The sequence below is a fragment of the Cotesia typhae genome, unplaced genomic scaffold (genome assembly GCF_013202065.1).
Source record: "Cotesia typhae breed Kobodo isofemale line unplaced genomic scaffold, CoteBio_Ctyphae contig_69, whole genome shotgun sequence".
Classification (NCBI taxonomy): domain Eukaryota; kingdom Metazoa; phylum Arthropoda; class Insecta; order Hymenoptera; family Braconidae; genus Cotesia; species Cotesia typhae.
Genome location: NW_027423763.1, coordinates 1,175,460 through 1,198,746, shown reverse-complemented (window position 1 = coordinate 1,198,746; position 23,287 = coordinate 1,175,460). Strand labels below are relative to the sequence as shown.

The 23,287-nt window shown below is 27.9% G+C and overlaps 6 protein-coding genes across 9 annotated transcripts; 4 read left to right on the top strand and 2 right to left on the bottom strand.

Moving 5' to 3' along the window:
- Positions 1-322: 322 nt before the first annotated feature.
- Positions 323-2,068, bottom strand: LOC141532756 (uncharacterized). Its single transcript, XM_074251234.1, has 3 exons — positions 1,826-2,068; positions 1,609-1,746; positions 323-1,156 (listed from the first exon to the last, which is right to left on the bottom strand). The coding sequence occupies exons 1-3, from the start codon at positions 1,925-1,927 to the stop codon at positions 1,076-1,078; spliced, it is 321 nt and encodes a 106-aa protein (XP_074107335.1). The 5' UTR covers positions 1,928-2,068; the 3' UTR covers positions 323-1,075.
- An 85-nt stretch (positions 2,069-2,153) lies between these two features.
- On the bottom strand, positions 2,154-5,312 carry Syb (Vesicle-associated membrane protein synaptobrevin). Of its 2 annotated transcripts, none has more exons than XM_074251233.1 (3): positions 5,184-5,312; positions 2,558-2,883; positions 2,154-2,440 (listed from the first exon to the last, which is right to left on the bottom strand). In XM_074251233.1, the coding sequence occupies exons 2-3, from the start codon at positions 2,868-2,870 to the stop codon at positions 2,391-2,393; spliced, it is 363 nt and encodes a 120-aa protein (XP_074107334.1). In that variant the 5' UTR covers positions 2,871-2,883; positions 5,184-5,312; the 3' UTR covers positions 2,154-2,390. The 2 variants fall into 2 exon arrangements, with proteins under 2 accessions (XP_074107334.1, XP_074107333.1); XM_074251232.1 differs by lacking the exon at positions 5,184-5,312 and adding an exon at positions 3,553-3,717.
- A 220-nt stretch (positions 5,313-5,532) lies between these two features.
- Positions 5,533-12,904, top strand: Nsyb (neuronal Synaptobrevin). The gene is made up of 5 exons (XM_074251229.1): positions 5,533-5,918; positions 6,627-6,838; positions 6,911-6,990; positions 7,399-7,450; positions 12,539-12,904. Coding segments are annotated over exons 1-5 (534 nt in total). The 5' UTR covers positions 5,533-5,916; the 3' UTR covers positions 12,727-12,904.
- Positions 12,905-14,188: 1,284 nt separating this feature from the next.
- LOC141532737 (transmembrane ascorbate-dependent reductase CYB561) lies at positions 14,189-16,435 on the top strand. Of its 2 annotated transcripts, none has more exons than XM_074251201.1 (4): positions 14,189-14,340; positions 14,716-14,931; positions 15,403-15,611; positions 15,847-16,434. In XM_074251201.1, exons 2-4 carry the CDS (start codon positions 14,718-14,720, stop codon positions 16,162-16,164), a joined length of 741 nt encoding a protein of 246 aa, XP_074107302.1. In that variant the 5' UTR covers positions 14,189-14,340; positions 14,716-14,717; the 3' UTR covers positions 16,165-16,434. The 2 variants fall into 2 exon arrangements, with proteins under 2 accessions (XP_074107302.1, XP_074107300.1); XM_074251199.1 differs by lacking the exon at positions 14,189-14,340 and adding an exon at positions 14,438-14,639 and having other exon boundaries at positions 15,847-16,435.
- Positions 16,436-16,658: 223 nt separating this feature from the next.
- Positions 16,659-20,094, top strand: LOC141532928 (acidic mammalian chitinase). 2 transcript variants are annotated; one of them, XM_074251561.1, is made up of 4 exons: positions 16,659-16,969; positions 17,508-17,774; positions 18,136-19,081; positions 19,153-20,094. In XM_074251561.1, the coding sequence occupies exons 1-4, from the start codon at positions 16,911-16,913 to the stop codon at positions 19,318-19,320; spliced, it is 1,440 nt and encodes a 479-aa protein (XP_074107662.1). In that variant the 5' UTR covers positions 16,659-16,910; the 3' UTR covers positions 19,321-20,094. The 2 variants fall into 2 exon arrangements, with proteins under 2 accessions (XP_074107662.1, XP_074107664.1); XM_074251563.1 differs by lacking the exon at positions 16,659-16,969 and adding an exon at positions 17,295-17,430 and having other exon boundaries at positions 19,153-20,093.
- A 133-nt stretch (positions 20,095-20,227) lies between these two features.
- On the top strand, positions 20,228-23,280 carry LOC141532927 (juvenile hormone esterase-like). Its single transcript, XM_074251560.1, has 8 exons — positions 20,228-20,542; positions 20,609-20,749; positions 21,102-21,444; positions 21,521-21,720; positions 22,009-22,102; positions 22,453-22,521; positions 22,584-23,022; positions 23,081-23,280. Exons 1-8 carry the CDS (start codon positions 20,345-20,347, stop codon positions 23,265-23,267), a joined length of 1,671 nt encoding a protein of 556 aa, XP_074107661.1. The 5' UTR covers positions 20,228-20,344; the 3' UTR covers positions 23,268-23,280.
- Positions 23,281-23,287: the final 7 nt, after the last annotated feature.

Below are 23,287 nucleotides of genomic sequence, written 5' to 3'. Positions count from 1 at the left end.
TAATTAACCTCCAAAAAAAATTAATTTTAAATTTATTCAAGTTTTTTTTAATTAATTATTTGTGTTTTTAAAAAAATAATCTGTAAAATTAAAAATATTTCATTATTAAGGTATTTTTTTTTTTTATATTACTTAAGTGGTGGGGGTTTTTGGAGTGTGAGTGAGTTAGTGCAAACGAGCAGAATGTGTTTTCTGACACACGGGCGCAGAAAATTCCTTATCCTTTTAATTAAACTACTTTTAGATAAAAAATTACCTAATACACACATAAACCAAGTTTAAAAATGATTCTGCTTCTGTAACAGTTCCGGGAACAGCAGTGCTTGTTTACCATATATTGAAAAAAAATTTCAGGTTAAGTAACTTGAGCATACTCACTATAAAACAATTAAATTACCTTTCCGCCCACCGCGTTACAATTATTACTGCTATTAAAATAATAATTCTCAATTTTCGGAGTAATTGTAGTTATTTCAGGAGTTTGAATACAACTTCGCCATCCAATGTTGCCAATTTCGTAACAGACTCCCGAACAACACTCCGTCTCATTTTTGCACTAGCGAAAATTTAATTTATATTTAAAAAAATTTTCTTGTTCAATTTTTTACTTTCAAACAATACTTATTAGAATTCCAGCCGGTTTGCACCGTTCATAGGAATGATCAATAAAATGTCCAAGTGCGAAACTTACTGACAAGAAGATTGTTTTAAACATGGCGGCGATGCAACAGCTGATAAGCTAATTCTGACGACGCGTCAATTTATACGGATTTTTTTATTATAAAATTTTATTGTCCTTCAATAATACTTATTAATTTATAAACCCAACATACTATTAATAATTTATTTAAAATAGCTTTCACTTTACACAATACAAAAATAATTTTATAACCTCACATTAAAATTTATTTTATTGCTATTTCATTTTATCAATTATAAAATTCTGTTCTTTATTAAATAATTACAATTTTTAACTTCCCGCTTAAAAAATTCGTTTTCCTCATTGTTTTTTAATTTTTATCAAAGATAATATTTTTTATTGGACTAAATAAATTTTTTTAATTACAAAATTTGTTCAAAATACACACATTCCAGGACTGGAAATAATTGGCTTCCAAAAACAACGCCCGGAACAACAATCTGTACTTGTGTAGCACTGCAATAAAATTTAACCTCAATTTATGTGTTAAAAAAATTAAAATTTTAATTGCACGCCCCATATCTACTCAATTTTAAATTCTTTGCATGTAATCACAATAACTCACAAAAAAATTGACGCATCAAGACCGGGTTTTTTTTATTAGCTATAAAATTACTTTAACTACTTCCGTATTGAATATGGCTGCTTAATTCCACGTCGTTTAATGATAATTAATAAAAAACTAAAATTAATTTGTAAATAGAAACTAGCTTTAAGCCACATTGTTCATTTAAATTGCGCTTGCGCGCTATTTTAAAATTCCTGTGAAAAATTTGAATTTAAAATTAACGCGCAATTTTTTAAATTGTAATTTTAAATTTTAGTAATACGATTTATTATTTATTTTTTTTTTTTTTTAATTTAGTAAGCATTATGAGGCGTGCACTTTAAAATTTTATTTAACCTACCGGTGATCCTTGTCTTGAGCATATTTTAGATGTAATTACTGTTGAAAAATCTTTTTTCGGTATTACACTACAAATTTTGGCGCCACTAGTGCCAACTTTTGAACAAGATTTAGAATAACAAGCCGAGTTTTCATTACACTGTCAAAAATAAATAAATTAATATTAAAAATTGTATTAACAATAAAAAAAAAAAATTATTTTTAATAAATATTCTTACTTTTGCGCCATTTGGTTCGCATCTTTTTTCTTGTTTCTTAACCAAACTTCCATTAACAAAAAAGAGGTTAGCTACCAACAACGAAACTACCATTTTAAACATGGCGGCTGCTTTCTACAGCTTAAAACTTATTGATGAGTTTAAATTAAATTAACCTTCAATATATACTTTCAGTATCTCAATATCAATGATATTAATGTTTAAAAAAAATTTCTTATCGCTTGACTAAAATAAAAAAATAACTTCCTGCAATTGAATTTAAATTAACCTGAAAATTATATTTTTGGTAGTTAAAAATTTTAATTGTTTAAATAATAATTAAGCAGAATTAACATATTAAATATTATTATTTATAAACGCCGTATAATTATAACCAATATAACAATAGTAATATTAATTAATAATAATAATAATATTAAAAATACAAAGAGTAAGTAAATTAATGCATTATTTAAATACAGTAAGACTAATTTTTTTTTTTTTTTTTTTTAGATTAATAATAATTGTAGAAATTTTTCAGCTGTGCAATCTGGATATAAAAATAGTTGGGATTTTTTTTTCTGGATTAATTGCTTTCTTTAGGTTCTGTTGACTCCGAACTTGGAAGTGACGATACTGGAAAAAAAAATTAATTGTTTTAATTAATTAACTGCATAATAATAATAATTAAGAAATGGGATTATATCTTTAAAAATGTAATAAAAAAAAAAAAAAAAAAAAAAAAAAACTCACCAATTATAATGATAAGTATGACCGTGCAAATAATCCCAATAATAATCATCATTTTCAAATTCTTCCACCAGTATTTGCGCTTGAGCTTTCCTGCTTGCTGCTCAAACTGAGCAGCACCCTGCTGGAGTGCGTCCGCGCGGTTGTCTAACTCCGACAGCTTCTGGTCCCTCTCGAGGACTTTTTCCACGTTTACCTTCATGATATCGACAACCTCGTTGACTTTCGCCTGTGTTTGCTGTAACTTTTTGCTGGATATCGACTGCGAGGTTCTGTTACCCAGGTCACCGTCTCCGGAGTATCCACCGCCGTCCATTTTTTATTTGTAACTATAAAAAACAATTATTAATTATTAATCATTAAATTTTATTAAAGTTAGCCGACATTTTTAATTTTTTACAAATTGAATTTTTAATTTTTTAAATTTCTAGATGTCAATTTTTTTTTTTTAATTTTTTTTTACTATAATTTATTTTTTATAAAATTTTAAAAATTATTAAATATGTGTTACATTAATTTTTATTCAAATTTTTACTAAATTAATTTTTAAATGTCAATTTTATTTTTTGCAATAATTTATTTTTTAATAAATAAATTTTAGCAAAAAAAAATTATTAAAAAAATGGACTTGTAAAAATTTAATAAAATTAAAAATGCAATTTTTTAAAAATAATTTTTTCGAACAAATTTTTTCGTTAAAAAAACTAAAAAAATTGTCAGGTGACAGCTAAATTAAATGTCATTAATATCTGGTACATTGATTAAAAAAAAAAACATTAACACAGTAATTGATAGTTGAATCATGAACACGCCCATAACCTCAATTTTGAATTTTCTACTTAAAGATGAATTTATTATAATTTAAAAATTTCTTTTTAATTTAAAAAAAAAATTAATTAATGTTTTTTTTTTTTTTAGATAAATTATTTACAATAATAATAATAATAATATTTAATTATAATGGCGACATGACACTGATGGTAAAAAAAATTACTTACTTAATTTTCAATAATACAATTAATTATTATCTTACTATATGTTTTTTTGTTTTAAAAAAATTTTGACAGGCTTGCAAAAATAAATCCGGAAGCTGAAGATTAATTTCGGAGGTTTTAACAAAAATAAATAATTATTAAAACAAAATAAAATAAAAAAATAACACGACACGTCAAAGTTTAAGGACACGATATTATATACTACATTTATAACGGATGATATACTTTTAAAGATGGCGTCATTCAGTGACGTCACTTTTCATCTTTTGACAACACATGAGACATCGCTCATTATTTAGAGGTCAGTTTTAATAATAATAATTGTATTTATTATTTTTGAAATAAAAATAAGTAAAAATAAACAAAATGTTTATTTGAGAAGATAATAGTAACTTTGTTTTTTATTTTTAGAATCTGAAAAATGAAGATGGAAGCAACAGGTGAGTTTTTTAAATTATGACATTTAAGTCAGCTGTTACTTGAATATTTTTTAAGATTTTATTTAACAAATTAATTAATTAAAAATAAATTACTTTTTTTTATTTTTTAAAATTTCTGAAAATTTTTATTTTGACTTAATTATTATTAAATTATTAAATTAATTTTTATTTAATTTTAAAATAGTAAACGTTAATATCATGAATGCAATTATTTAAAAGTAATTTATTTTTTAAATAAAATCCAAATTGTAATTTTTTTTTTTTGTGTAAAAATTGACAGTAGCGCCATTTTTGGAGATTTTGTTAATTAAATAAGTCGTTACTTTGTTGACAGTTGGATTGTAGATTTGTTTTTATTATTGAAATTAATATTATAGTAGAATTCAAATTTGCGCGCGCCTGAGTTTAGGATTTGCATATATTTTCATGCTTATGATATATTTGACCAATCACGTTACGAATAATTTGCTTACATGATATATTTTCATATTTTTCATCTACTAAATAAATTATAGACTAGAATTCAAATTTACGCGCGCAAGCGCGCGCTTCGACTGTAGAGTTTGCATATCTTTTCATGCATATGATATATTCGACCAATCACGTTACGAATAGTTTGCTTACATGATATATTTTCATATTTTTCATCTAAATTATAAGAGTTGAATCTAAATAAATTATAGAATGGAATATATTTTCATGTTTATGATATTTTTATTTATAATTAAAATTATATGGGATATTTTTTCGGATAATACAAAAATAATTTAGTGTAATCTGGATTATATTTGATATATATTATCTGAAATTTTTTTTCACCACTGAATCAAGACAAAAAATTCTTGAATTAAGTAAAATTTATTTAAACTAAGAAAAATTTCTTAGTTTAAAAATTTTTCTACTCAAATCAAGAAAATGAAATTCTTCAAAATTACTGACTTGATTTAAGTAAATTTTTTTTTCTGTGAACAAAAACCATGTTAAAAGAGTGCAACATGATTTGTCGGGAGATATTTTGTCGGAGGATCAATTATAATGGAACCAACAAAACGTTGTAAATTAAAATAACAAAAAAGAAAAACATAAATTAATTTGTCTACTAAATCCAGATTTGGTTTTTGAAGTCTTAAAAATATTAACAACAATTTTTCTTAAAAAAAAAAAAAAAAAAATGAAACATTTAAAAAAACTTACCCGTCATCTTGAAGATTTCCTTGATTTGAAACCGAAAAAAATCCTGGCTCTTAATCAATAATTACTATACCAGTAAGCCGAAAAGTAAAACTGAAGCAAGTAAAGCTTCCGACTGGGCTACAGTTACTTGGGGCCAGAATAGAACTAAACGCGACTGTCTATTAAGCAAAATCCATAAACCAAAGCATCCAACACTTATATTTATATAAAATATATATATATATATATGTGATTTGGCATTTGGTATTTCCGAGGGGCGTTAAGTGTAGGAGTGAAGGCGGGTCTCACTTTATTGACCCGATTTTAACGCTTGCGCCCTGTAAAACTTAGCTTGCGCACCCCCGAAGCAAAATCCTCGAGTTATCGAAGCCTCTACTCGCGTTTTTAAATTATTTCCATTGACAAATCAAAATAGTAATCCGCGCAAAGAACAATCTCAAAATTTACGCGTAAGATTTTTCAAAAATTTTCCGATAAAAATTTATAATTTAAAAAATTTCCACGTGAAAATTTTAAAATAAATTTTCTTTCGAGAAATTTTACAATCGACTTTTCGATTCTCGATTCCTGACGTAAAATTTATCAATAACCGGCCACCAAACCCAGTCATCGGCAGTTCCGTCATCCTTTACGGGCTTAGCGTTTGCTCGGTTAATAATTTTAATTTTTTTCTCCAATTGTTAAATAATTATTCATTTTCTTCAATTTTTATCGCTAATATTACTCATCAAACATGTAAGTACTGTGTAATTATTTAATTAATTAATCAATTATATTTTTAAACATTAATTTTATAATTTTTCAAGATTAAAATTAAAATTATTGCGATTTTTTTTTACATCAATAATTTTTATATTAATTTTTAATGAATATTTTAAAGACGCAATTGTCTAGTCAGACAATCGATTCTGTTGCACACCTACTGCAACTTTTCAATAAGTCAATGCAGCAATGGCTACTTAATATTTTACACATTTTTATTTTTTACATTAGTAATTTTTTTATCGAATTAATTTTAGAGAAATTTTTTGTGGATTTAAAATTTTTTTAAAAGCTCGAAAAAAAAATTATTTTTTTAATTCTATATTTAGATAATCGATGTCGGTAATATGATATACAATAATAATAATAAAATTGTCGGAAAAAATTTTTTATCGCAAAGAAATTGATTTTTATTTAATTTTTCTTGAAAAAAAAAAAAAAAAAAAAAAAAAAAAAAAAAAAAATAAAAATAAAAATAAAATAAAAAAAAATAAATAAATAAAATTAATAGGAGGAGCTCGAGGTTAACCCGCGCCGTTGACCTTTTCCTGGCATGGTGAACTTTTACGGGTGCCCCAAGGCGCCATATAAATAACAATAGTTGTTGATGCACCTGAGCTTAGAGATAAAACAATTTTTATTTTAAATAAAAAATTTTTTAAAATGAATTTTTAATTAAAGGGCATCTGAAGGTGGTCTTGCACCAGATGCTGCAGCGGGTGTAAATGCTGATGGGATTGTCGGTGGTCCGCGAACACCCCAACAAATAGCCTCACAAAAACGTCTTCAGCAGACACAGGCTCAAGTCGATGAAGTCGTCGATATTATGAAAACTAATGTCGAGAAGGTGTTAGAACGAGATCAGAAACTTTCTGAGCTTGATGATCGAGCTGGTAATTTATTTACTTAAATTTGGAGAATAATTAATTTTTAGCGGTGATAATAATAAGTAATTTTTTATTTAGATGCATTGCAACAAGGCGCATCACAGTTTGAACAACAAGCGGGTAAATTGAAAAGAAAATTCTGGCTACAAAATTTAAAGGTAAAATTATATTAAATATGATCATCTATTATATCACATATGATCACATATAATACATCACATAGGCCATATATGATATCACATGATCACAATGACATCAAATGATCATAATGACTTTATGTGATCATATATGACATCATATAGGTCGTATATGACATCACTTATGATTATTATGACTTTTTATGATCATAATGACATCACACGGTCATATATGACATCATTTAGTCATCTATTACATCACATATGGTCACCTATTATGACATCACACATGATCACATATGACATGATCAAATGACATCACATATGATCATATATATGTTGTCATTATGATCACGTGATGTCATATATGATCATGTGATGTCAAAAATGATCATAGAAAACTAAAAATAAAATTATTTCATTTTACAGATGATGATTATCATGGGAGTCATCGGATTGATAATTCTGGCCATTATTGTCGGTAAGTAAATTAAAAAAAAAACACAATTTCTCACTAAAATTCTCCCAGAAAAAATTTTAAACACAATTAATATAAATGTGGGGTATCCCTTATATTCTAAACTTCAACTACATATAAAAAAAAAAAAAAAAAAAAAAAAAAAAAAAAAAAGGTGTAACATCTTGTAAACTCTTGTCTTTTTTTATTAGCGAACTTCATGTAGACGCCGAGATGAATAGCCGAAGAGAAATAAGTGTATGAGTGAGTGCAGGTAGAACAAAATTGTCACCCCCAAAACGTATTTTTTTTTTTTTTTTTCGTAAATGGGCTTCCGACTTTTATTTGGTGATTGTCTGTAGGTTGTTTTCCTCACCGGATTTATTTGAGAACTCTGTACTACCTTCTGTCTGTTATCTTCATCTTCATCTATGTTTTTTTTTTTTTATTTACTTATCCGCAAAATATCTAGGTGTGACTCCTCTATAGGTTTGCTGGTGTTCGCTATTAATAATATAACAATAAGGGCCCAAAATTTTTATTAGATTACAGTATTAATCAGTCTAATTGTCATTTGATTGATTAATTTATTTATTAAGCAAGGCCCGAATTATTGTTATGTGTCTGTCTGTGTAACTCAAAAATTATCCTTTTCGAAGCTAGTCCCAGGTACGACAAACAACAACAAACGCAATATACATTTTTTTTTTTTTTTTTTTTTTTTTAGTTTGTAATTATAATTCTTTCAGACACGAAAGGGTAAGCTGTTTTAACAATTTTTAGTTTTTTTTTACATATTTATTTTTTTTTGCTTTGTTCTGAATAATTTTTTACCGAAAAAAAAATTTTTTGGATCAAAATTTAACATTTGGTTAAAAAAAATTATTTTTGAAATAATTTTTATAAAAATCAGAACAGGGTGAAATATTTTTACATTTTTAATTCAAATTTATTATAAACTTTTTATAACATCTAATTTTTTGAACTTTTGACATTTATCCACAATTTTCGCATGGTGCAATTTATAAACTACATTTTTTTTTTTTTCATTAATTAATTACAATTTAATTACTAATTAAATGACTGACAATTGTATTAATTTTGACAATTTTAACGCCTTTAATTTTTTTGATCACAAAAAATTAGAAATTTTGAACATTTTCCAAAAATTTTGAACATTAAAAAAAAATAAAATTTTTTAAAATTTCCCAAACAAAAAATTTTCTTTTCTGCATAAATTATTTCCAAATTTTCAAAAAAAAAATTAATAGCTAAAAAATTGTCCAAAAATTAAAACAAAACAACACCATAATAACTAAAATAACTAATTTTTTAAAATACAAAACAAAACTTTCCATCTGGGACGATCTTCATTGCATGTTTGGACTTTTGCATGGACTAACATCACAAAAGAAAAGTAAAAAAAGCGTTAAAAGACGAATAATTGATGATTAAAGCTTTTGAATAAAATAAATAAATAAATAACTAAGTACAAACGAAGATAATTATAATTACAAAAAGCAGCTGCGCAGAATCGATTTACGCATGTTGAAATGACCTATATATGTTAGTGTAAAGAATATTAGTGACCTACTTGCATGCTATTGGTCCAACGTGTTACCATTGTTGTTATTAATATCGAACTGTTGGACGCACGAGTAATATAGATGGATAATTTAAAATTTAAACATTTATGTCATGACTTTGCTGTTGTTAAACTTTTCAACTCAATTTATACATAAAGTTTTAAACTTTTTCACTTTTAGAATTATCGTACATTCATTTTTAAATAACAATTGACGCTTTAATCGTTTTATTATTTATGTTTTACGCTTTTTAACTTTATTCATTTATATTTATGTGAAGATAATTTTATAAAACTATACAATTAACTCCTATGACTTCAATATTTTAATTGTTGCGTTGAAAATCAGCCTTAATGATGAATTTTTACCGCACTAGTGTGCAAAACAAATCGCTGTTAAAATATGTCGCTAATTAGTAGCGCAACTTTTAAGTTACATAAAAATAAACCTTAATATTTTCAAATTTCATGAAAATTTGACTTAAATTTTAAATAGTTTAATAATTTTTCTTCTCTTTAATATTTTTAAGGATTTTTTTTTACTTATTTCAATGCCTTCAAATTTTCTAGAAGTAAATTGTTTTAGGAAAAGCGACTAAAGCCTTAATTTCATGAAAATGCGGCTTAAACTTTGAAATTTCTAGCAATTTTTACCTCTTGGCCTTTCTTTTATTTACAATTATCTTTTTATTCAAACTTCAGTGCAATAATTGTTTCACAAAAACGCGCCTTAAGCCTTTAACTTCATGAAAATCCGACTTAAGCTTAAATCTAATGAAAAAGCGCTTAAGTTTATAAACTTACAAATAATTTCATTGTTTTATACAACTTAGGTGACTTTTTGTCATATAATTTTTTTTTTTGCAAACTATTATGTATTAATATTTCATGTAAACGCAACTTAAGCCTTAATTTGATAAAAATGCGGCTTAAACTTTGAAATTTTTAGTAATTTTCAACTTTTTTAATGAAATTTGTGTTTCTTTTTTTATTTATTCCTTATTTTTTACATTTTAGTGAAATAATTTTTTTCATAAAAGCGTTACTTAAGCCTTATCTTCGAGAGAAGGCGACTTTAAGCTTCAATCTCATGAAAATGCGCCTTAAATTTTGAAAAATTTTATAATTTTTACTTTTTTAATTAAATTTTCTGTTTCTTTTTTATTAACAATTAATTTTTTAAACTTTAGGGCAATAATTGTTTTCATGAAAGCGCGAATTAAGCGTTAACTTCATAAAAACGCGCCTTAATCCTCAACTTCATGAAAACTGGACTTAAGCTTTCCCAACTAAATTGCACAATAACCTTTTTATCAAAATTATCTTCACAATAAATATATTTCCATAAAAAAAAAACCATATAAAAAAAACCTATAAATTATTTTCAGGAAAATTCACCGGCGGAAACAACACTAAAGAATTTAATCAATTAACTTAATAAAAATAATTAATAATAAAATAACAAAATTTAAGATAAATAAATATATATTAAATTAGGACTAAAAAAATTTTTTTTTTTTTTTTTTTTTCAAACATCTTTCAATTATTTGCGGCTACAACGACTAATTTGAACTTTAATTAACTTGATAATTAATTTGCCTCCCGATTTGTGTCTTTGAGATGTTTATTGTTGATTATTAATCTATTAGTTAATTAAATGAATTAATCAATAATAAAATTGATTATTAATAAATAAAAAAAAAATATTCACGTTGTCGTGATCTGTAAATAATTATAATTCTATAAATTCAATAAATAATTAAATAATAATAATAATTAAAAAATTAAAAATAATAAATAAAAAAATTTATTATTGGTATTGTTTATTAGTCTGCCAATTACGCATATTTAAAGTAATTAATTAACAATTATTAAACATTATAAATGTGTTCGTATACACTACGTAGTAAAAAAAATCAATATTAATTTTTAATTATTATTGAATAAATAATAATAATTATTATTTTCGGCTTATTTTTACAATATTATTACGAACACAGCAAAGAATAATAAATAAATAAAACAAATAGGGTAAATTTTGAGGCTTAAAAAAATAGATGAAAATATTATTAAATAATTGAATTATTATATTAATATATTGGTTATAATTATAACAAATAATCTACAAATGTTATACATATATACATGTTAATAATAAAAAAATAATGATAAATAAATAAATAATAAATAAATAAATAAATAAATAAATAAATAAATAAATAAATAAATAAATAATAAATATATGAAAAAAAGAAACCAACATTTTTTTATTTTTATTTTTTAAATATCAATCCAGGGAAGTTTTAAATGTTACGATTGGACGGAGGTAAGAATTAAAAAATTTAATTTTTTTTTTTTTTTTTTTTTATTTATTTATTATTAATTTAACGCATGTAAACTATTTCGCTTGCAATTTTAATTTAATAATTTTTTCTATTGGATATTTTATATTTTTTTTGGATGAAGGTAAAAAAAACTGTACGATTTTTGAGGTATTAGAGCGTTTTAAACCGTATCTGATGTGTATGTGATGAATGATATTATTAGGAAAGATTATATAGTTCAAGGGAGAGGGAAGGGTTAGGTTATAGGATAAATATTAATCAGATAGGGTTGAAATGTCAGATATTAGTATCATTTATCGTATATGAATCATATATGTTTACAGTATCTGATATTAATAAAATTGTCGTTACATATTAATCAGATATGGTTAATATATCTGATAAAATATTATAGTTCTCATATATGAATCATATAGCTATATGATATCAGATATTACAACCAGATATGTCATATATAAACCAGATATATTAAAAATATTGTATAGTAATGATATTAGTGCCATTAATGTATCAGATATCGATAATATATCTGATTCTAGCAATATAGGCGTTATATACGGTTTACATATCAGATATTATCAATATTGACGTCATATATGAGTCACATATGATTTAAACATCATATATTAACAATAGTGACGTTATATATTAATCAGATATGGTTTTAACACAGATATTATCATCATATAAGCCACATATCATTCAAATATGATTTAAATATCAGATATTACATATATCTGCGACATATATCGATCAGATATGGTTTAAAAATCATATATGAACAATATTGACGTCATATATGAATCAGATATGGTTTGAATGTCAGATATTACTATCATATAAGTCATATAAGTTAAAAAAAATCGCTTAAATTAACCTCAAACATAAAAAAAACTTACTTTTTCAATCGTACAGGTATTTTTTTTACAAATTTCACCCACTTAACCTTATAATTACATGAATATAACAGTGTAACTCTGCAAACAGACACATAACAATACAGTATTATACCAAAATACTCGTTATATCTTACTAATACCCACGTCAAACCTCAAAAAAGCCAAGTACCAAACAGCAACCAACAATAACACTGGAAACGTGTACTCACCCATTTCGTGAACTTTATCTCGGCCGCCATTTTGTCAACGACTTCTCGTGTTCTAATTCCTGTTAATTTTACAGCTAAATTCATGCCGGAGTCTCAGCCAGCGCAGCAAGCAGGACCCGTTTACCAGTACGGACCACCACCAGGTGTCCCAGTGGCTCAACCAGGCGCTGCTCCTGCTCCTCCTGGCGGCGCTCCGCAAACTGCTCCTGCGGCTTACGTCGGCTCGCTCAATGATGGACTTTTCCGGCGCAGAGTCATGTAAAATAAAGTAAAACCTTATCTATTAATTATAAAACTAACACCCGATGGTATTGCTTGGAAATAATTAATAAAAAAAAAAAAAAAAAAATCCTTTTTTTTTCTCAACAAATTATCAATTATAATTATAAAAATTACAATGTAATATATAAATATAACATGCTAGAGAAGTAATTCATTAATCAACTTAATAAATTTACGGTCAACTCAATTAACCTACTGAAATATTTATTAACACTATATTAATTGTTAATTAACGCGTGATGGTGAATAATGTTCTGTATTATGTATATATAATTAATTAGTGAATATATATTCAAATATTATTCGAATATACACTTGTGCGCCATCTACAGAGCGGATTGATAATTTTTTTTGTTGGTTTCGATTTTTTAAAATTGAAATAAGTATTCACCACGTGATAGAAATATATATTTATTATTTTATTGCAATGTATAAATAATATAGATTTAATTATTGTCATTATTATGTGGGATTTTGATTTTTTGAAAAATAATATTCTGGTAAAGTTATTTTTAGGCCTACTAAATAATTTATTGATGTTAATAACAAAGCTGGAAAATAAAAATTAAATAAGATTATTTTTTGTGTGTTTTTTATTATTATTATTATTATATTAAAATAAGACATATTTAATGATATTAAGTGAAAAACTATCTTAATTTAACTAATTTAATACATTTGGGTAGGTAAAAATCGCTTTTATCGCGCTTGCTGCGCTCGTGTTTCAGCACACACATTATGCTCGTTGCCTCAACCTCACTCATGGTTACTTATATTGAACATAACTTTTGAACGGCTTGACCGATTTCATCGCGGCTAGCGCCATTTGAAAGGGCTTGACCTAACCTACATTTTGAATCCAATTTGGACCGGTAGATTTTAAGAAATTTCCAAAATACTAAAAAAAAAATTTTTTTTTAATATGGTTTTTTTGGAATAATTTTTAAACGGCTTTATCGATCGATTCCAAAATTTAGTCAGCTTTTAACATCAAAAAGCTACGTCGATTGCCGTCAGTCCGGTTAAAATCGGTTGATTCGTTCAAAAGTTATCGCGGTTTGAAAATTCAAAAAAATACGGTCAACCGTTTTTCTAATTTTTTTTTTATCAAAAATTTTCAAAATAAATTAAATTAACTAATTAATTAAATTTTTGACTGTATACTCATTTATTATTTTCTATTAAATAAAAAAATATTTTTTTCAACCCCTAAACTCCCTAAAGTTCCCTGTAATACCGACTTTCCTTCGCCAGATAAAGAAGAAATCATCTGTAGTTGCTTACAGTGGATAAAAAATTCCCGCGCTTGCGCAGTAGATCGGGAGTTTGTATAGTTTGTAGCTTTGCGCAGACTCAGGGAAAGTAACTGAGTATACTAAGTAACTAGACGACAAACTGTAGTAAAAATAAAAGTAACTATAGCTAATTCCCGCTCTATTTGACAGGAACGCCTTGTAGAGCCGAGTTTGAGATGATCAATATCGCCGCATGCAATCGCAGTGCAAATATTCTTAGCAACAGTAACATATACGGTAGTTTTAAAGACAAAGTACCTGTTGAACAATTTTGAAACTGGCCAACCGAATTTCGCAGAGTAAGTCGCCAATTTTTGAATCAAAATTTAAAAATTTCACTGGGAAAAAAATTTTTTTTATTTTTACTTTCGCTTTCACTCGCCAGATGATTTATCTTCAGATAAATTACAAGCATATGTTTTATTAAAATTGTATTTTATTATACTATAAAATGTTATTTAAAAAAATGGAAATTTTTTCCGTGAAATTTATTTAAAATTTTCCTACTGCGCAGTCAAAATTTATTCTTAGATCGTTCGAGAATTAGCGTAGTAATCTTTTTTTAAAATGTATAATTGCGATTATCAAATATGTCAAGGTATCAGTTAATGTTTACTATTTTTATTATAATTTATTATTTATAATTTATAATTTTTAAATGTTTTAATTTTTAGACATGGATCAAATTGGCGAACAGCCGGTGGAAAATTTGACTGGGTTTAATTTCCTTTTTGGATTAACGGAAATTGTTGGACTTATTTTGATTATTTTAATGATCGTTTGGACAAAGAATTTCCAGGGTGGGTTCGCCTGGACGGAAAACCCTGCTCTGGAATTTAACTGGCATCCTTTATTGATGACTATTGGATTGGTATTTTTGTATGGAAATGGTAAGATATTTTTTTTTTATTAATAAAAAAATTTTCTGAAAAATTCAAGGAATTCTATTAGGGTGAAAAAAAATTGTTTTTTAAATTAAAAATTATTAAATTTTATTACTTAATTATTTTTTAGATTTTTATAACAATTAAATTATTAAACAATTTTTTGATGTAAAAATTTATAAATAAGAATTTTATGTGATTTACCGTAAATAATTGACGCTTTTACCTTTTAAATATCATGCAATAGAAAAAAAATTATGCAAGAATTATTGTTATCTCTAAAAAAAAAAAAAGATAAGTAATGATAATTTAGATTAAAAGCTTCAAATAATATTAAAATTATAATTAGATGTAAAAAAATTGATATTTTGTTATTGGAACAGTTTGTTTCAATTTAAATCAATATTAAAGATCTATGAGAAAATTTTTAAACTCTGAATATTAGAATTAATAATAAAATTGTATTTTATTTTTTAGGTATGTTAATATACAGATCACGCCGAACAGTCCGCAAAAGAAGACTAAAGTTATTGCACGGAGGAATAATGATTTTTTCATTCGTTTTAACTGTGATAGCATTGATCGCGGCTTTTGACAGTCATAATTTAAAAAATCCTCCAATTCCTAATATGTATACTTTACACAGTTGGGTTGGACTTACCAGCGTTATTTTATTCGCTTGTCAAGTAAATTTTTTATTATTAAATTCTCTTAAAAAAATTTCTTTTTTATAATTTTTCAATTTTGAACAATTTCTTATTTATAAATTTATAAATGATCAATTTTACAAAATTTCTTTGTAAATTTTAAAATTAAAATCTTTTTTTTTAATTTTTTCTTTATAAATTTTCAATTTAAAAAAATTTCTTCTTAATAAATCAAAAAATTTATAATTTATTTTCAATTAAAATAATTTTTCAGTGGGTAGCAGGATTAATATCCTTCCTATTCCCAGGACTACACGTTTCAATCCGGGCAGCATACTTACCAATCCACGTATACTTCGGAACCGCAGGATTCGTTGGAGTAATAGGTTCTTGCTTATTAGGACTAAACGAAAAGGCGATTTGGGCACTAAAGGAAAAATATGCACTATTTGTAGCAGAAGGAGTTCTTATGAACATTATGGGCCTGCTGTTTGTCATCTTCGGAGGGCTAACAGTGTACCTAGTTTCTCATGGAGGGTACAAACGGCTGCCAAGATCGGAGGACGATATTTTGCTGACTGGTCGGCAGTAAAACTAATTTTTCAATTACAGTAGAACCTTTTTTTTTTTTCCGTGAGGTTCCACTTCCAGAGTTTCTACTGTCCATTAGTTTAATTTTAGTAGATCTTCCGCTTGCTAAATAACTTTTGCGTCCTAAAAAATAATTAATCAGTATTAAAATAAATTTTTGGTGCTTGTATTTTATAAATTAATTTTATGTTTTTATTGTGATTTTATTACTGATGTCTAATTGTATTAATTATTGAGTATTTAATAAATTAAATGTATTAATGGTAACTTAAAAATTTTTTTATTTACAAAGAAAAAAAAATTAATTAATTTTTTTTTTTTTAAATAAAACATTTTTTATTAAACTCTGTTTTATATTTATTTAAAATTCTCTAAAAAAGTTATAACTTGATTTTATTAAAAAAAAAAAAAAATTCCCCAGAATCTAGGAATTAATTTTCGATCCGTCAAAGTGACATGAATCAGCTGTTGTTTTATTTTGACCTTTCGTAACATAAAGATTATTATTTGAATCAAAATAAATAATAAAATTCGTCCTAATTTTAATAATAATAAACAGGGTAATAATTAATTAAATTTTTACAATTTATTCAACTAAATTTTAAATTGTAATTTTTAATAGTGCAAAAATACTATGGTCAAATTTTCCGTCGCTTTTATTCATAAAAATATTAATATTAAAAATAAAAATAATAAATGATAGATTTTATAATTTTTTATAATTAATTTTTATAATAAATTGAATCAATGGTCAACCGGATTCCAGTGCCACAGGCAAAATACGAATTACTTACTTCTGTACGACAGTAAGTATAATTTATTATTTAAATTTTTTGAAAAAAAAAATTTTTATTTAATTTTATAAAAAGCTACTTGATTTATTTTTTTATTCACAAAAAAATTTTTTTTCAATTAATTATTAATAATTAATTAATTTAAAAAAAAATTTTTTTTTTTCAAAATTTTAATTATTTATTTTAATAAAAATTTTTTTTTTTTTTTGTAAAACAATTTTTTTTTTTTTTATTAATTTAAAAAAAAAAAATTTTAATTTAATTATTTATTTCAATAAAAACCTTTTTTTTATCAATATAATTTTTCTCTCGCTTATTTTTTTATTTCAATTAATAGGTCATCGCGTTATCGATTATATCTATTATTAAAAACAGAATTTTCAATAAAATACCTCTCAACACTCAGTATACTCCGTGACTCCTTGCAAGTAACACTTGCACAATAAATATTTAATTTTTAATTAAAAAAAAAGGTCAATAATTGGGACTTTTACCTGATCTGATAAAAATCTGACTTCTGAAGAAATTAAACCTCTAAAAATTCTTTCAGAACAAATTGGAAGTCGCCGGTAGTGTGTCTGACCTTCGTATTCATAGTAGTCGGGAGCCTGTTCGCAATAAGAGTCTGTTCAGATTTGCTGCCGTCGCGTAATTTAGAGTCCGGGCCCCTGAGGGAGGTGATAATAACCACGGAAGATGCCACGATTGCTTCGTGGACACGCCGGGCTAGGATGTACGCCGAATCGTCGAAGGAAAACCAAAACGCCGATCGCAACACCACACTTGTCACGGCACCATCCTCTAGAAGCTCTTCAAGGTTGGTCGAAAGATTAATTTATTTTCATTAGCAAAAAAATAAATTTGTCACTGATTTAAGCACACGGAAAGTACAAGATGACACTGGATATCATCCTAGATTATACACAGTGATATCTGTGGTGAAAAAAAATTTTCAGATAGTAGCTGAAAAAAAATTCCAGATTATACTTATTATAATCTGGGATTATACTCATTATAATCTGGGATTATACTCAGTATAATCTGTGATGATATTCAGTGTCATCTTGTTCTTTCCGTGTAAATATGTTTGATTTTGATATCAGAGCCATGAAAATATCATAAAAACTTGTAAACGATTGGTAAAAAAAAAAAATTCTAACCTAAAATAAAAATTCCAGTGGCAAGATACTCGTCTGCTACTACACCCTACCGAGAACAATGAACACGACGGAGGAGCTCAGTCCAGCTCACATTGACCCTAATATTTGCACGCATATTATCGTGGGTTTTGCGTCTGTGGTGAACTCTACACTCAGTTTGGGCAGTAATACACAGATTTATAACGAGATATCTTCGTTAAAAAAGCTCCAGCCCAAACTGAAAGTAATGATTTCCGCTAGCGGGATCAACGAGGTAATCCTAGGATTCCCAGAGATGGTAAAAACCCACGCTAACCGCAAAAAATTCATTCGATCTGTGCTAAACATCACCAGAGCCTTTGACCTTGACGGCCTGGATGTAGACTGGGAGTTCCCAGCTTGGCTAGGAAACAACGAGCGCCAGAAGATCTGGTTCGTCCAGCTGCTCCAAGAGCTGAGGAAAGAGTTCGACCGGTCAGGCAGATCGCTGATCTTATCGGCAGCCGTTGCAGCTCCTCCCGCTATTATCGACGACAGCTATTTCGTGCCAAACATCGCCGAGTACGTCGACTTTGTCAATTTGATGGCTTATGACTTTCATTACTATGTTTGGTACCTCCCCGTCACTGGACTGAACGCTCCTCTTTACCCGAGGTCTTCGGAGATTGGCTACATTGCCACTTTGAACGTTAATTACTCCGCTCACTACTGGGTTTCTAAGGGAATGCCCAGGGAGAAGATTGTAGTTGGTGTTCCTACTTACGGACACTCTTACCAGCTGGACAATGTTGACAACCATGGCATTATGGCGCCTGCTAAAGGCTTCGGGAGACTCGGCCTAGATGGCTTCGTGTTCTATCCAATGGTATGCTGGCTGCTTCAAGTCGGAGGACAACGAGTTTATGATCAAGAGAGCCGTGCTCCTTACGTTTATAAATACGATGAGTGGATTTCTTATGAAGATTCTGATAGCGTCGCTGCGAAGGTAAGTTTTACCGGCTGGGTTTTTACCGATTGAATTTTTACCGACAATCGGTATTTTTGTTTCTTTTTCAGGCCGAGTGGATCAAAGCCAATGACTTCAAAGGTGCCATGATTTTTTCACTGAATACTGATGACTGGAGTGGATCCTGCTCGAGCAAGGATGGTAATGAAACCTTCCCCTTGACCAGGATTCTCTCCAAGACTCTGCTCAGGGAAAAGTTGACCCCTCCAGGACTGTAATGCCAAAATATAAGTAGAGTTATCAATTATACATTTAAAAGGTTGTAATTTGGTTAATCTTGCTCAATTTAGAAATTTACTTACTTGACGATAGGATGCAGGATTAAAGGTTTACATTTTAATATATGCTCATTGAATAATACTTACGCACATGCACGAATTTGTTGTTCGATTATTAGATTAGAGGTTAGATGTTTATAAAGTTCAAAAGTTTTCAGAGTTTAGATGTATATTAGATAGTTGAATTTGTAGAATTAATATTTGGAGGAAATATTATAGTATTTAATTTAATTCAAAATAATAAAAAAAAAAATTTTTTTTTCTTTTTAGAAATTTTTAATTTCAAAATTTACTTAATAAATTAGAAAAATAAATCTACAGCTGAGTTTAAAAAAAATTCAGCGGATAGTTCTGCGACGACCGCCAGGTGGCGAAATGTAGTCTAAAGTTTTCGCTTGCAAAGTGGTAGATCAGGTATTTAAGTAATTAAATTTTTTTTTGAGTCTTTAAACTTATTTTTAATTAATTAATTACAATGTTTTCTCCACAAACTTACTTAAACAAAGTAATTAAAGAGGCTAATATTAAACTTACCGATACTAATGTTAGTAATTATAAATTTAAATAAATAATTTAAAATTGTATTCCATAAAAATATTTTTTCTCTTAAAAGTATTTAGACAGTATTACATTCGTTAACATTTCAATTATCTTGTATATTTATTACTTTGTTATTGTTCAATTGTAATAGATAAAATTTTATTCTATCAAATGATACTTTGTTATTTTTAAAAAACCTTATTCGAAATTTTCCTTTCAAAAATTAATAACAATAAATATTATTATTAATTTTAGTGCCAAGGATTTCACAGTTAATTTTACAAAAAAAAAAAAAAAAAAAAAACAAAACTATGGTTAACTAAATTCATGTAATTGTCGTATTTATCGTATCAGCTGTAATTTAGATAGTGCATTATATTTTCTTACATTTCAGTTGACTAATGTGAAGAATATTTGAACTAATATGTTAAATATAATCCTTATTATTATAATAGTCCTAGTGACCTTAAAAAATAGTCAGGCTGTTTTGACCGAAGTTACAAACACGTCGAAAGGACTCGTTCAAGGTAAGATCTTTAAAACCGTCGGAGAAGAGTTGGAGTACTCGGTTTTCTTCGGAATACCTTTTGCAAAGCCACCTGTTGATCAACTGAGGTTCAAGGTACGGTAAATATGGCTCTTATTAATTAAAATTAATTTATAAATACTTATGATAAGTATTTTAAAGCCTCCTGAAGAAGCCGAGCCTTGGAATGGCGTTCGGGACGCCACGAGAGAGCCTAATCTTTGTCCTCAAAAAAATCCATTTAAAAATTATACTTATGATGGAGATGAGGACTGTCTTTATTTAAATCTTTATACTCCAAAAGTAAGTGTTTTAAAAATAAAATATCTTTAGATATATAATTGAGAAATAACCTTGTATATTGTGAACTGTTGATATTTTTGAAGATATAAGCTCATATTGATGTTATACTCGTCAAGAGCTTTTATTTGAGTACCCACACCAATTTTTCATATATTTTATATATTTATATATATTATATATATGTATATATGAAAAATATATAAAAAATGCATGTGGGTACTCAAATGAAAGCTCTTGACGAGTCTAACATCAATATGAGCTTATATCTTAAAAAATGTCAATAGTTAAGAAACTACAGTGTATTTTAAGTATAAGACATCCAATTCAATAAATTAAAAATGCAATTTACTAGATAAATTCAACAGACACTACTAAACGAGCCGTAATGATTTGGTTCTACGCTGGAGCATTTGTATTCGGTTCAATCAGCCCGAGTGCCTACGGCCCAGATTTCCTCATCGAAGAAGACATAGTAGTTGTCATGCCAAACCATCGTCTAGGAGCTCTGGGTTTTCTGTCCTTAAACCACAAAAACGCTACTGGAAATGCTGGCCTCAAAGATCTGGTGTTGGCGCTGCGTTGGATCCAAGAAAACATTGAAAACTTTGGCGGTGATCCTGAAAGAGTTACAGTTTTCGGTGATAGTTCTGGATCTGCTGCAGTAGGCTATCTAGTCCTTTCCGAGTTAGCAACGGGTATGATCATACAATTTAAAAATAATGAAAGCAATAACATTAACTATCTAACCTTTTTTTTTTAATTCCTTTTTAGGTCTCTTTCATTCTGCAATCAGCATGAGCGGAGTTCCTTTAAATATATGGGCATATGAGCCGCCAATTATCGCTCAGGTCCGCGTATTTATTCTTGGACTTACTTTGGGAATCTTTACTTTGGATAAAGATAATCTTATAGAACAACTTCGTAATAAATCTGCTGAAGATATCGTTGGGGGAACTAAATCATTATTACCCGTAAGTACAACCAGTTTCAAAATTCTTTGGTATGTCTTGATAACTTAAATTCTCCATAATAAAAAAAATTTCAGATAGTAGCTAGTATAATCCAGATTATACTGGGTGATATCTGGATTATACTCATTATAATCTGGATTATACTGGGTAATATCTGGATTATACTCATTGTAATCCAGATTATACTGGGTGATATCTGGATTAAGTTTAGGCCGTAAATTATAGGTTAACACTTTTATAGGTGATTTTAAAAATAAAATTCTTATCATAAACTTGTTATCTCCCAAGTTAGATGTTTTATCATTCGCGCCGACAACAGAGAACCCAACAATATCAACAATGCCCTTCCTTACCGAATGCGCGCTCGAAAAGTACAAATCTGCCCTGATAGCCAGCGCTTTCTCAGTAAGTGTTGACTCCCAGCAGTTACGGTTAAGTTATACATCAAGTTGGCGGTAATTCTTCACTCAACAACAGTTGTAAGCAAATTGACAGAAATCTACGGCCGCAACTTGAATACAAGTTAACAATCAAACTTGTAGTTAAATTTCCTTTCAACTTTACTACAATTTGAAGGAAATACTTGTACAACAAGTTTTGACGTCTATTTGCAGAGTAAGTTATAGGTAACTAATAGGTAATCGCTCGCTTTGCCAACTCTTTCCGTCAAGTTTGCTTCAAATTGCGGACGTAGATTGACAGTAAGTTATAGGTAAGGTGGCTATCAGGGTGGTAATTTCAATCAAGTACCTCAAATAATAGGATTCGTTGATTCGGAACTTATGGCATTTATAGCAGAAGGTAGGTCTTGATCACCAAGCCTCCAAGTCACAAGATTGTATTCTAAATAACTTAAATTACAGGCGTACAATTACCCGTGATAAACATGATCCTCGACGGCCTATTTGACCTGCCTTTGCTCCGCGAGGTTATGAACATCAACCTGATCTCCAGTTTAGCCAACTGGATAGTCGGAAAACTCGGTGAGTTGGTAGACAACACCATCTACGGCGTCAGTAACATAACCTCCGACTTGTTGCTGATTTTTGACGTCGACCGGACTCAGAGATACTTAACCGCCGCTAGCGACGTTCCTGTTTACTATTACCGCAATTCTTTCGACCACCAGCATTCTAGGCACAGGGCGATGGGATACGACCTAGATGGTACTGCGCACGCTGATGATGTTCATCAAATCTTCTGGCCGTCGCTTCCTAACTTCAAGCTTCCTTTGAATGACACTAGGTTGACGACTCAAAGGCAGCGGATGGTTAGGATGTGGTCCAATTTTGCCAAATACAGGTATTGATTGTAGATTAACAACTAATTGATCAGTCATTAACTGTTAGGTTATCTCCAGAGACCCAACGCCAAACGGAACAATGGATCCGCTGCTAAACATCACTTGGCCGCCATCTACCGTCGCAGGAATTTCCCTTGAGATCGACACAAACTACTCTATCGGCCCTCGGCCAGTAGGATTACTAGTCGATGGATTGCAAATGATTCTTAACCCTCTGCTAGGTTTATTAAAAGGATGCGTCTAGAATTTTAGACAATTCTCGCT

What these genes read in the sequence shown, in the direction of transcription:
- LOC141532756 (XM_074251234.1), bottom strand. Translation starts at nt 1,927, where the DNA reads ATGTTTAAAATGGTAGTTTCGTTGTTGGTAGCTAACCTCTTTTTTGTT. An exon ending in GCGAACCAAATGGCGCAAAA is followed by an intron (nt 1,747 to 1,825) that starts GTAAGAATATTT and finishes TATTTTTGACAG; the next exon opens with TGTAATGAAAACTCGGCTTG. An exon ending in GCTCAAGACAAGGATCACCG is followed by an intron (nt 1,157 to 1,608) that starts GTAGGTTAAATA and finishes ATTTTATTGCAG; the next exon opens with TGCTACACAAGTACAGATTG.
- LOC141532928 (XM_074251561.1), top strand. Translation starts at nt 16,911, where the DNA reads ATGGTCAACCGGATTCCAGTGCCACAGGCAAAATACGAATTACTTACT. An exon ending in TCCTCTAGAAGCTCTTCAAG is followed by an intron (nt 17,775 to 18,135) that starts GTTGGTCGAAAG and finishes TAAAAATTCCAG; the next exon opens with TGGCAAGATACTCGTCTGCT. An exon ending in CTGATAGCGTCGCTGCGAAG is followed by an intron (nt 19,082 to 19,152) that starts GTAAGTTTTACC and finishes TTTCTTTTTCAG; the next exon opens with GCCGAGTGGATCAAAGCCAA.
- Syb (XM_074251233.1), bottom strand. Translation starts at nt 2,870, where the DNA reads ATGGACGGCGGTGGATACTCCGGAGACGGTGACCTGGGTAACAGAACC. An exon ending in CATACTTATCATTATAATTG is followed by an intron (nt 2,441 to 2,557) that starts GTGAGTTTTTTT and finishes TTTTTTTTCCAG; the next exon opens with TATCGTCACTTCCAAGTTCG.
- LOC141532737 (XM_074251199.1), top strand. Translation starts at nt 14,609, where the DNA reads ATGTATAATTGCGATTATCAAATATGTCAAG. An exon ending in CGATTATCAAATATGTCAAG is followed by an intron (nt 14,640 to 14,715) that starts GTATCAGTTAAT and finishes TTTAATTTTTAG; the next exon opens with ACATGGATCAAATTGGCGAA. An exon ending in GGTATTTTTGTATGGAAATG is followed by an intron (nt 14,932 to 15,402) that starts GTAAGATATTTT and finishes TTTATTTTTTAG; the next exon opens with GTATGTTAATATACAGATCA.
- Nsyb (XM_074251229.1), top strand. An exon ending in TGAGCTTGATGATCGAGCTG is followed by an intron (nt 6,839 to 6,910) that starts GTAATTTATTTA and finishes TTTTTTATTTAG; the next exon opens with ATGCATTGCAACAAGGCGCA. An exon ending in TCTGGCTACAAAATTTAAAG is followed by an intron (nt 6,991 to 7,398) that starts GTAAAATTATAT and finishes TTCATTTTACAG; the next exon opens with ATGATGATTATCATGGGAGT.
- LOC141532927 (XM_074251560.1), top strand. Translation starts at nt 20,345, where the DNA reads ATGTTAAATATAATCCTTATTATTATAATAGTCCTAGTGACCTTAAAA. An exon ending in GCTCGAAAAGTACAAATCTG is followed by an intron (nt 22,103 to 22,452) that starts CCCTGATAGCCA and finishes GCTATCAGGGTG; the next exon opens with GTAATTTCAATCAAGTACCT. An exon ending in TATGGCATTTATAGCAGAAG is followed by an intron (nt 22,522 to 22,583) that starts GTAGGTCTTGAT and finishes CTTAAATTACAG; the next exon opens with GCGTACAATTACCCGTGATA.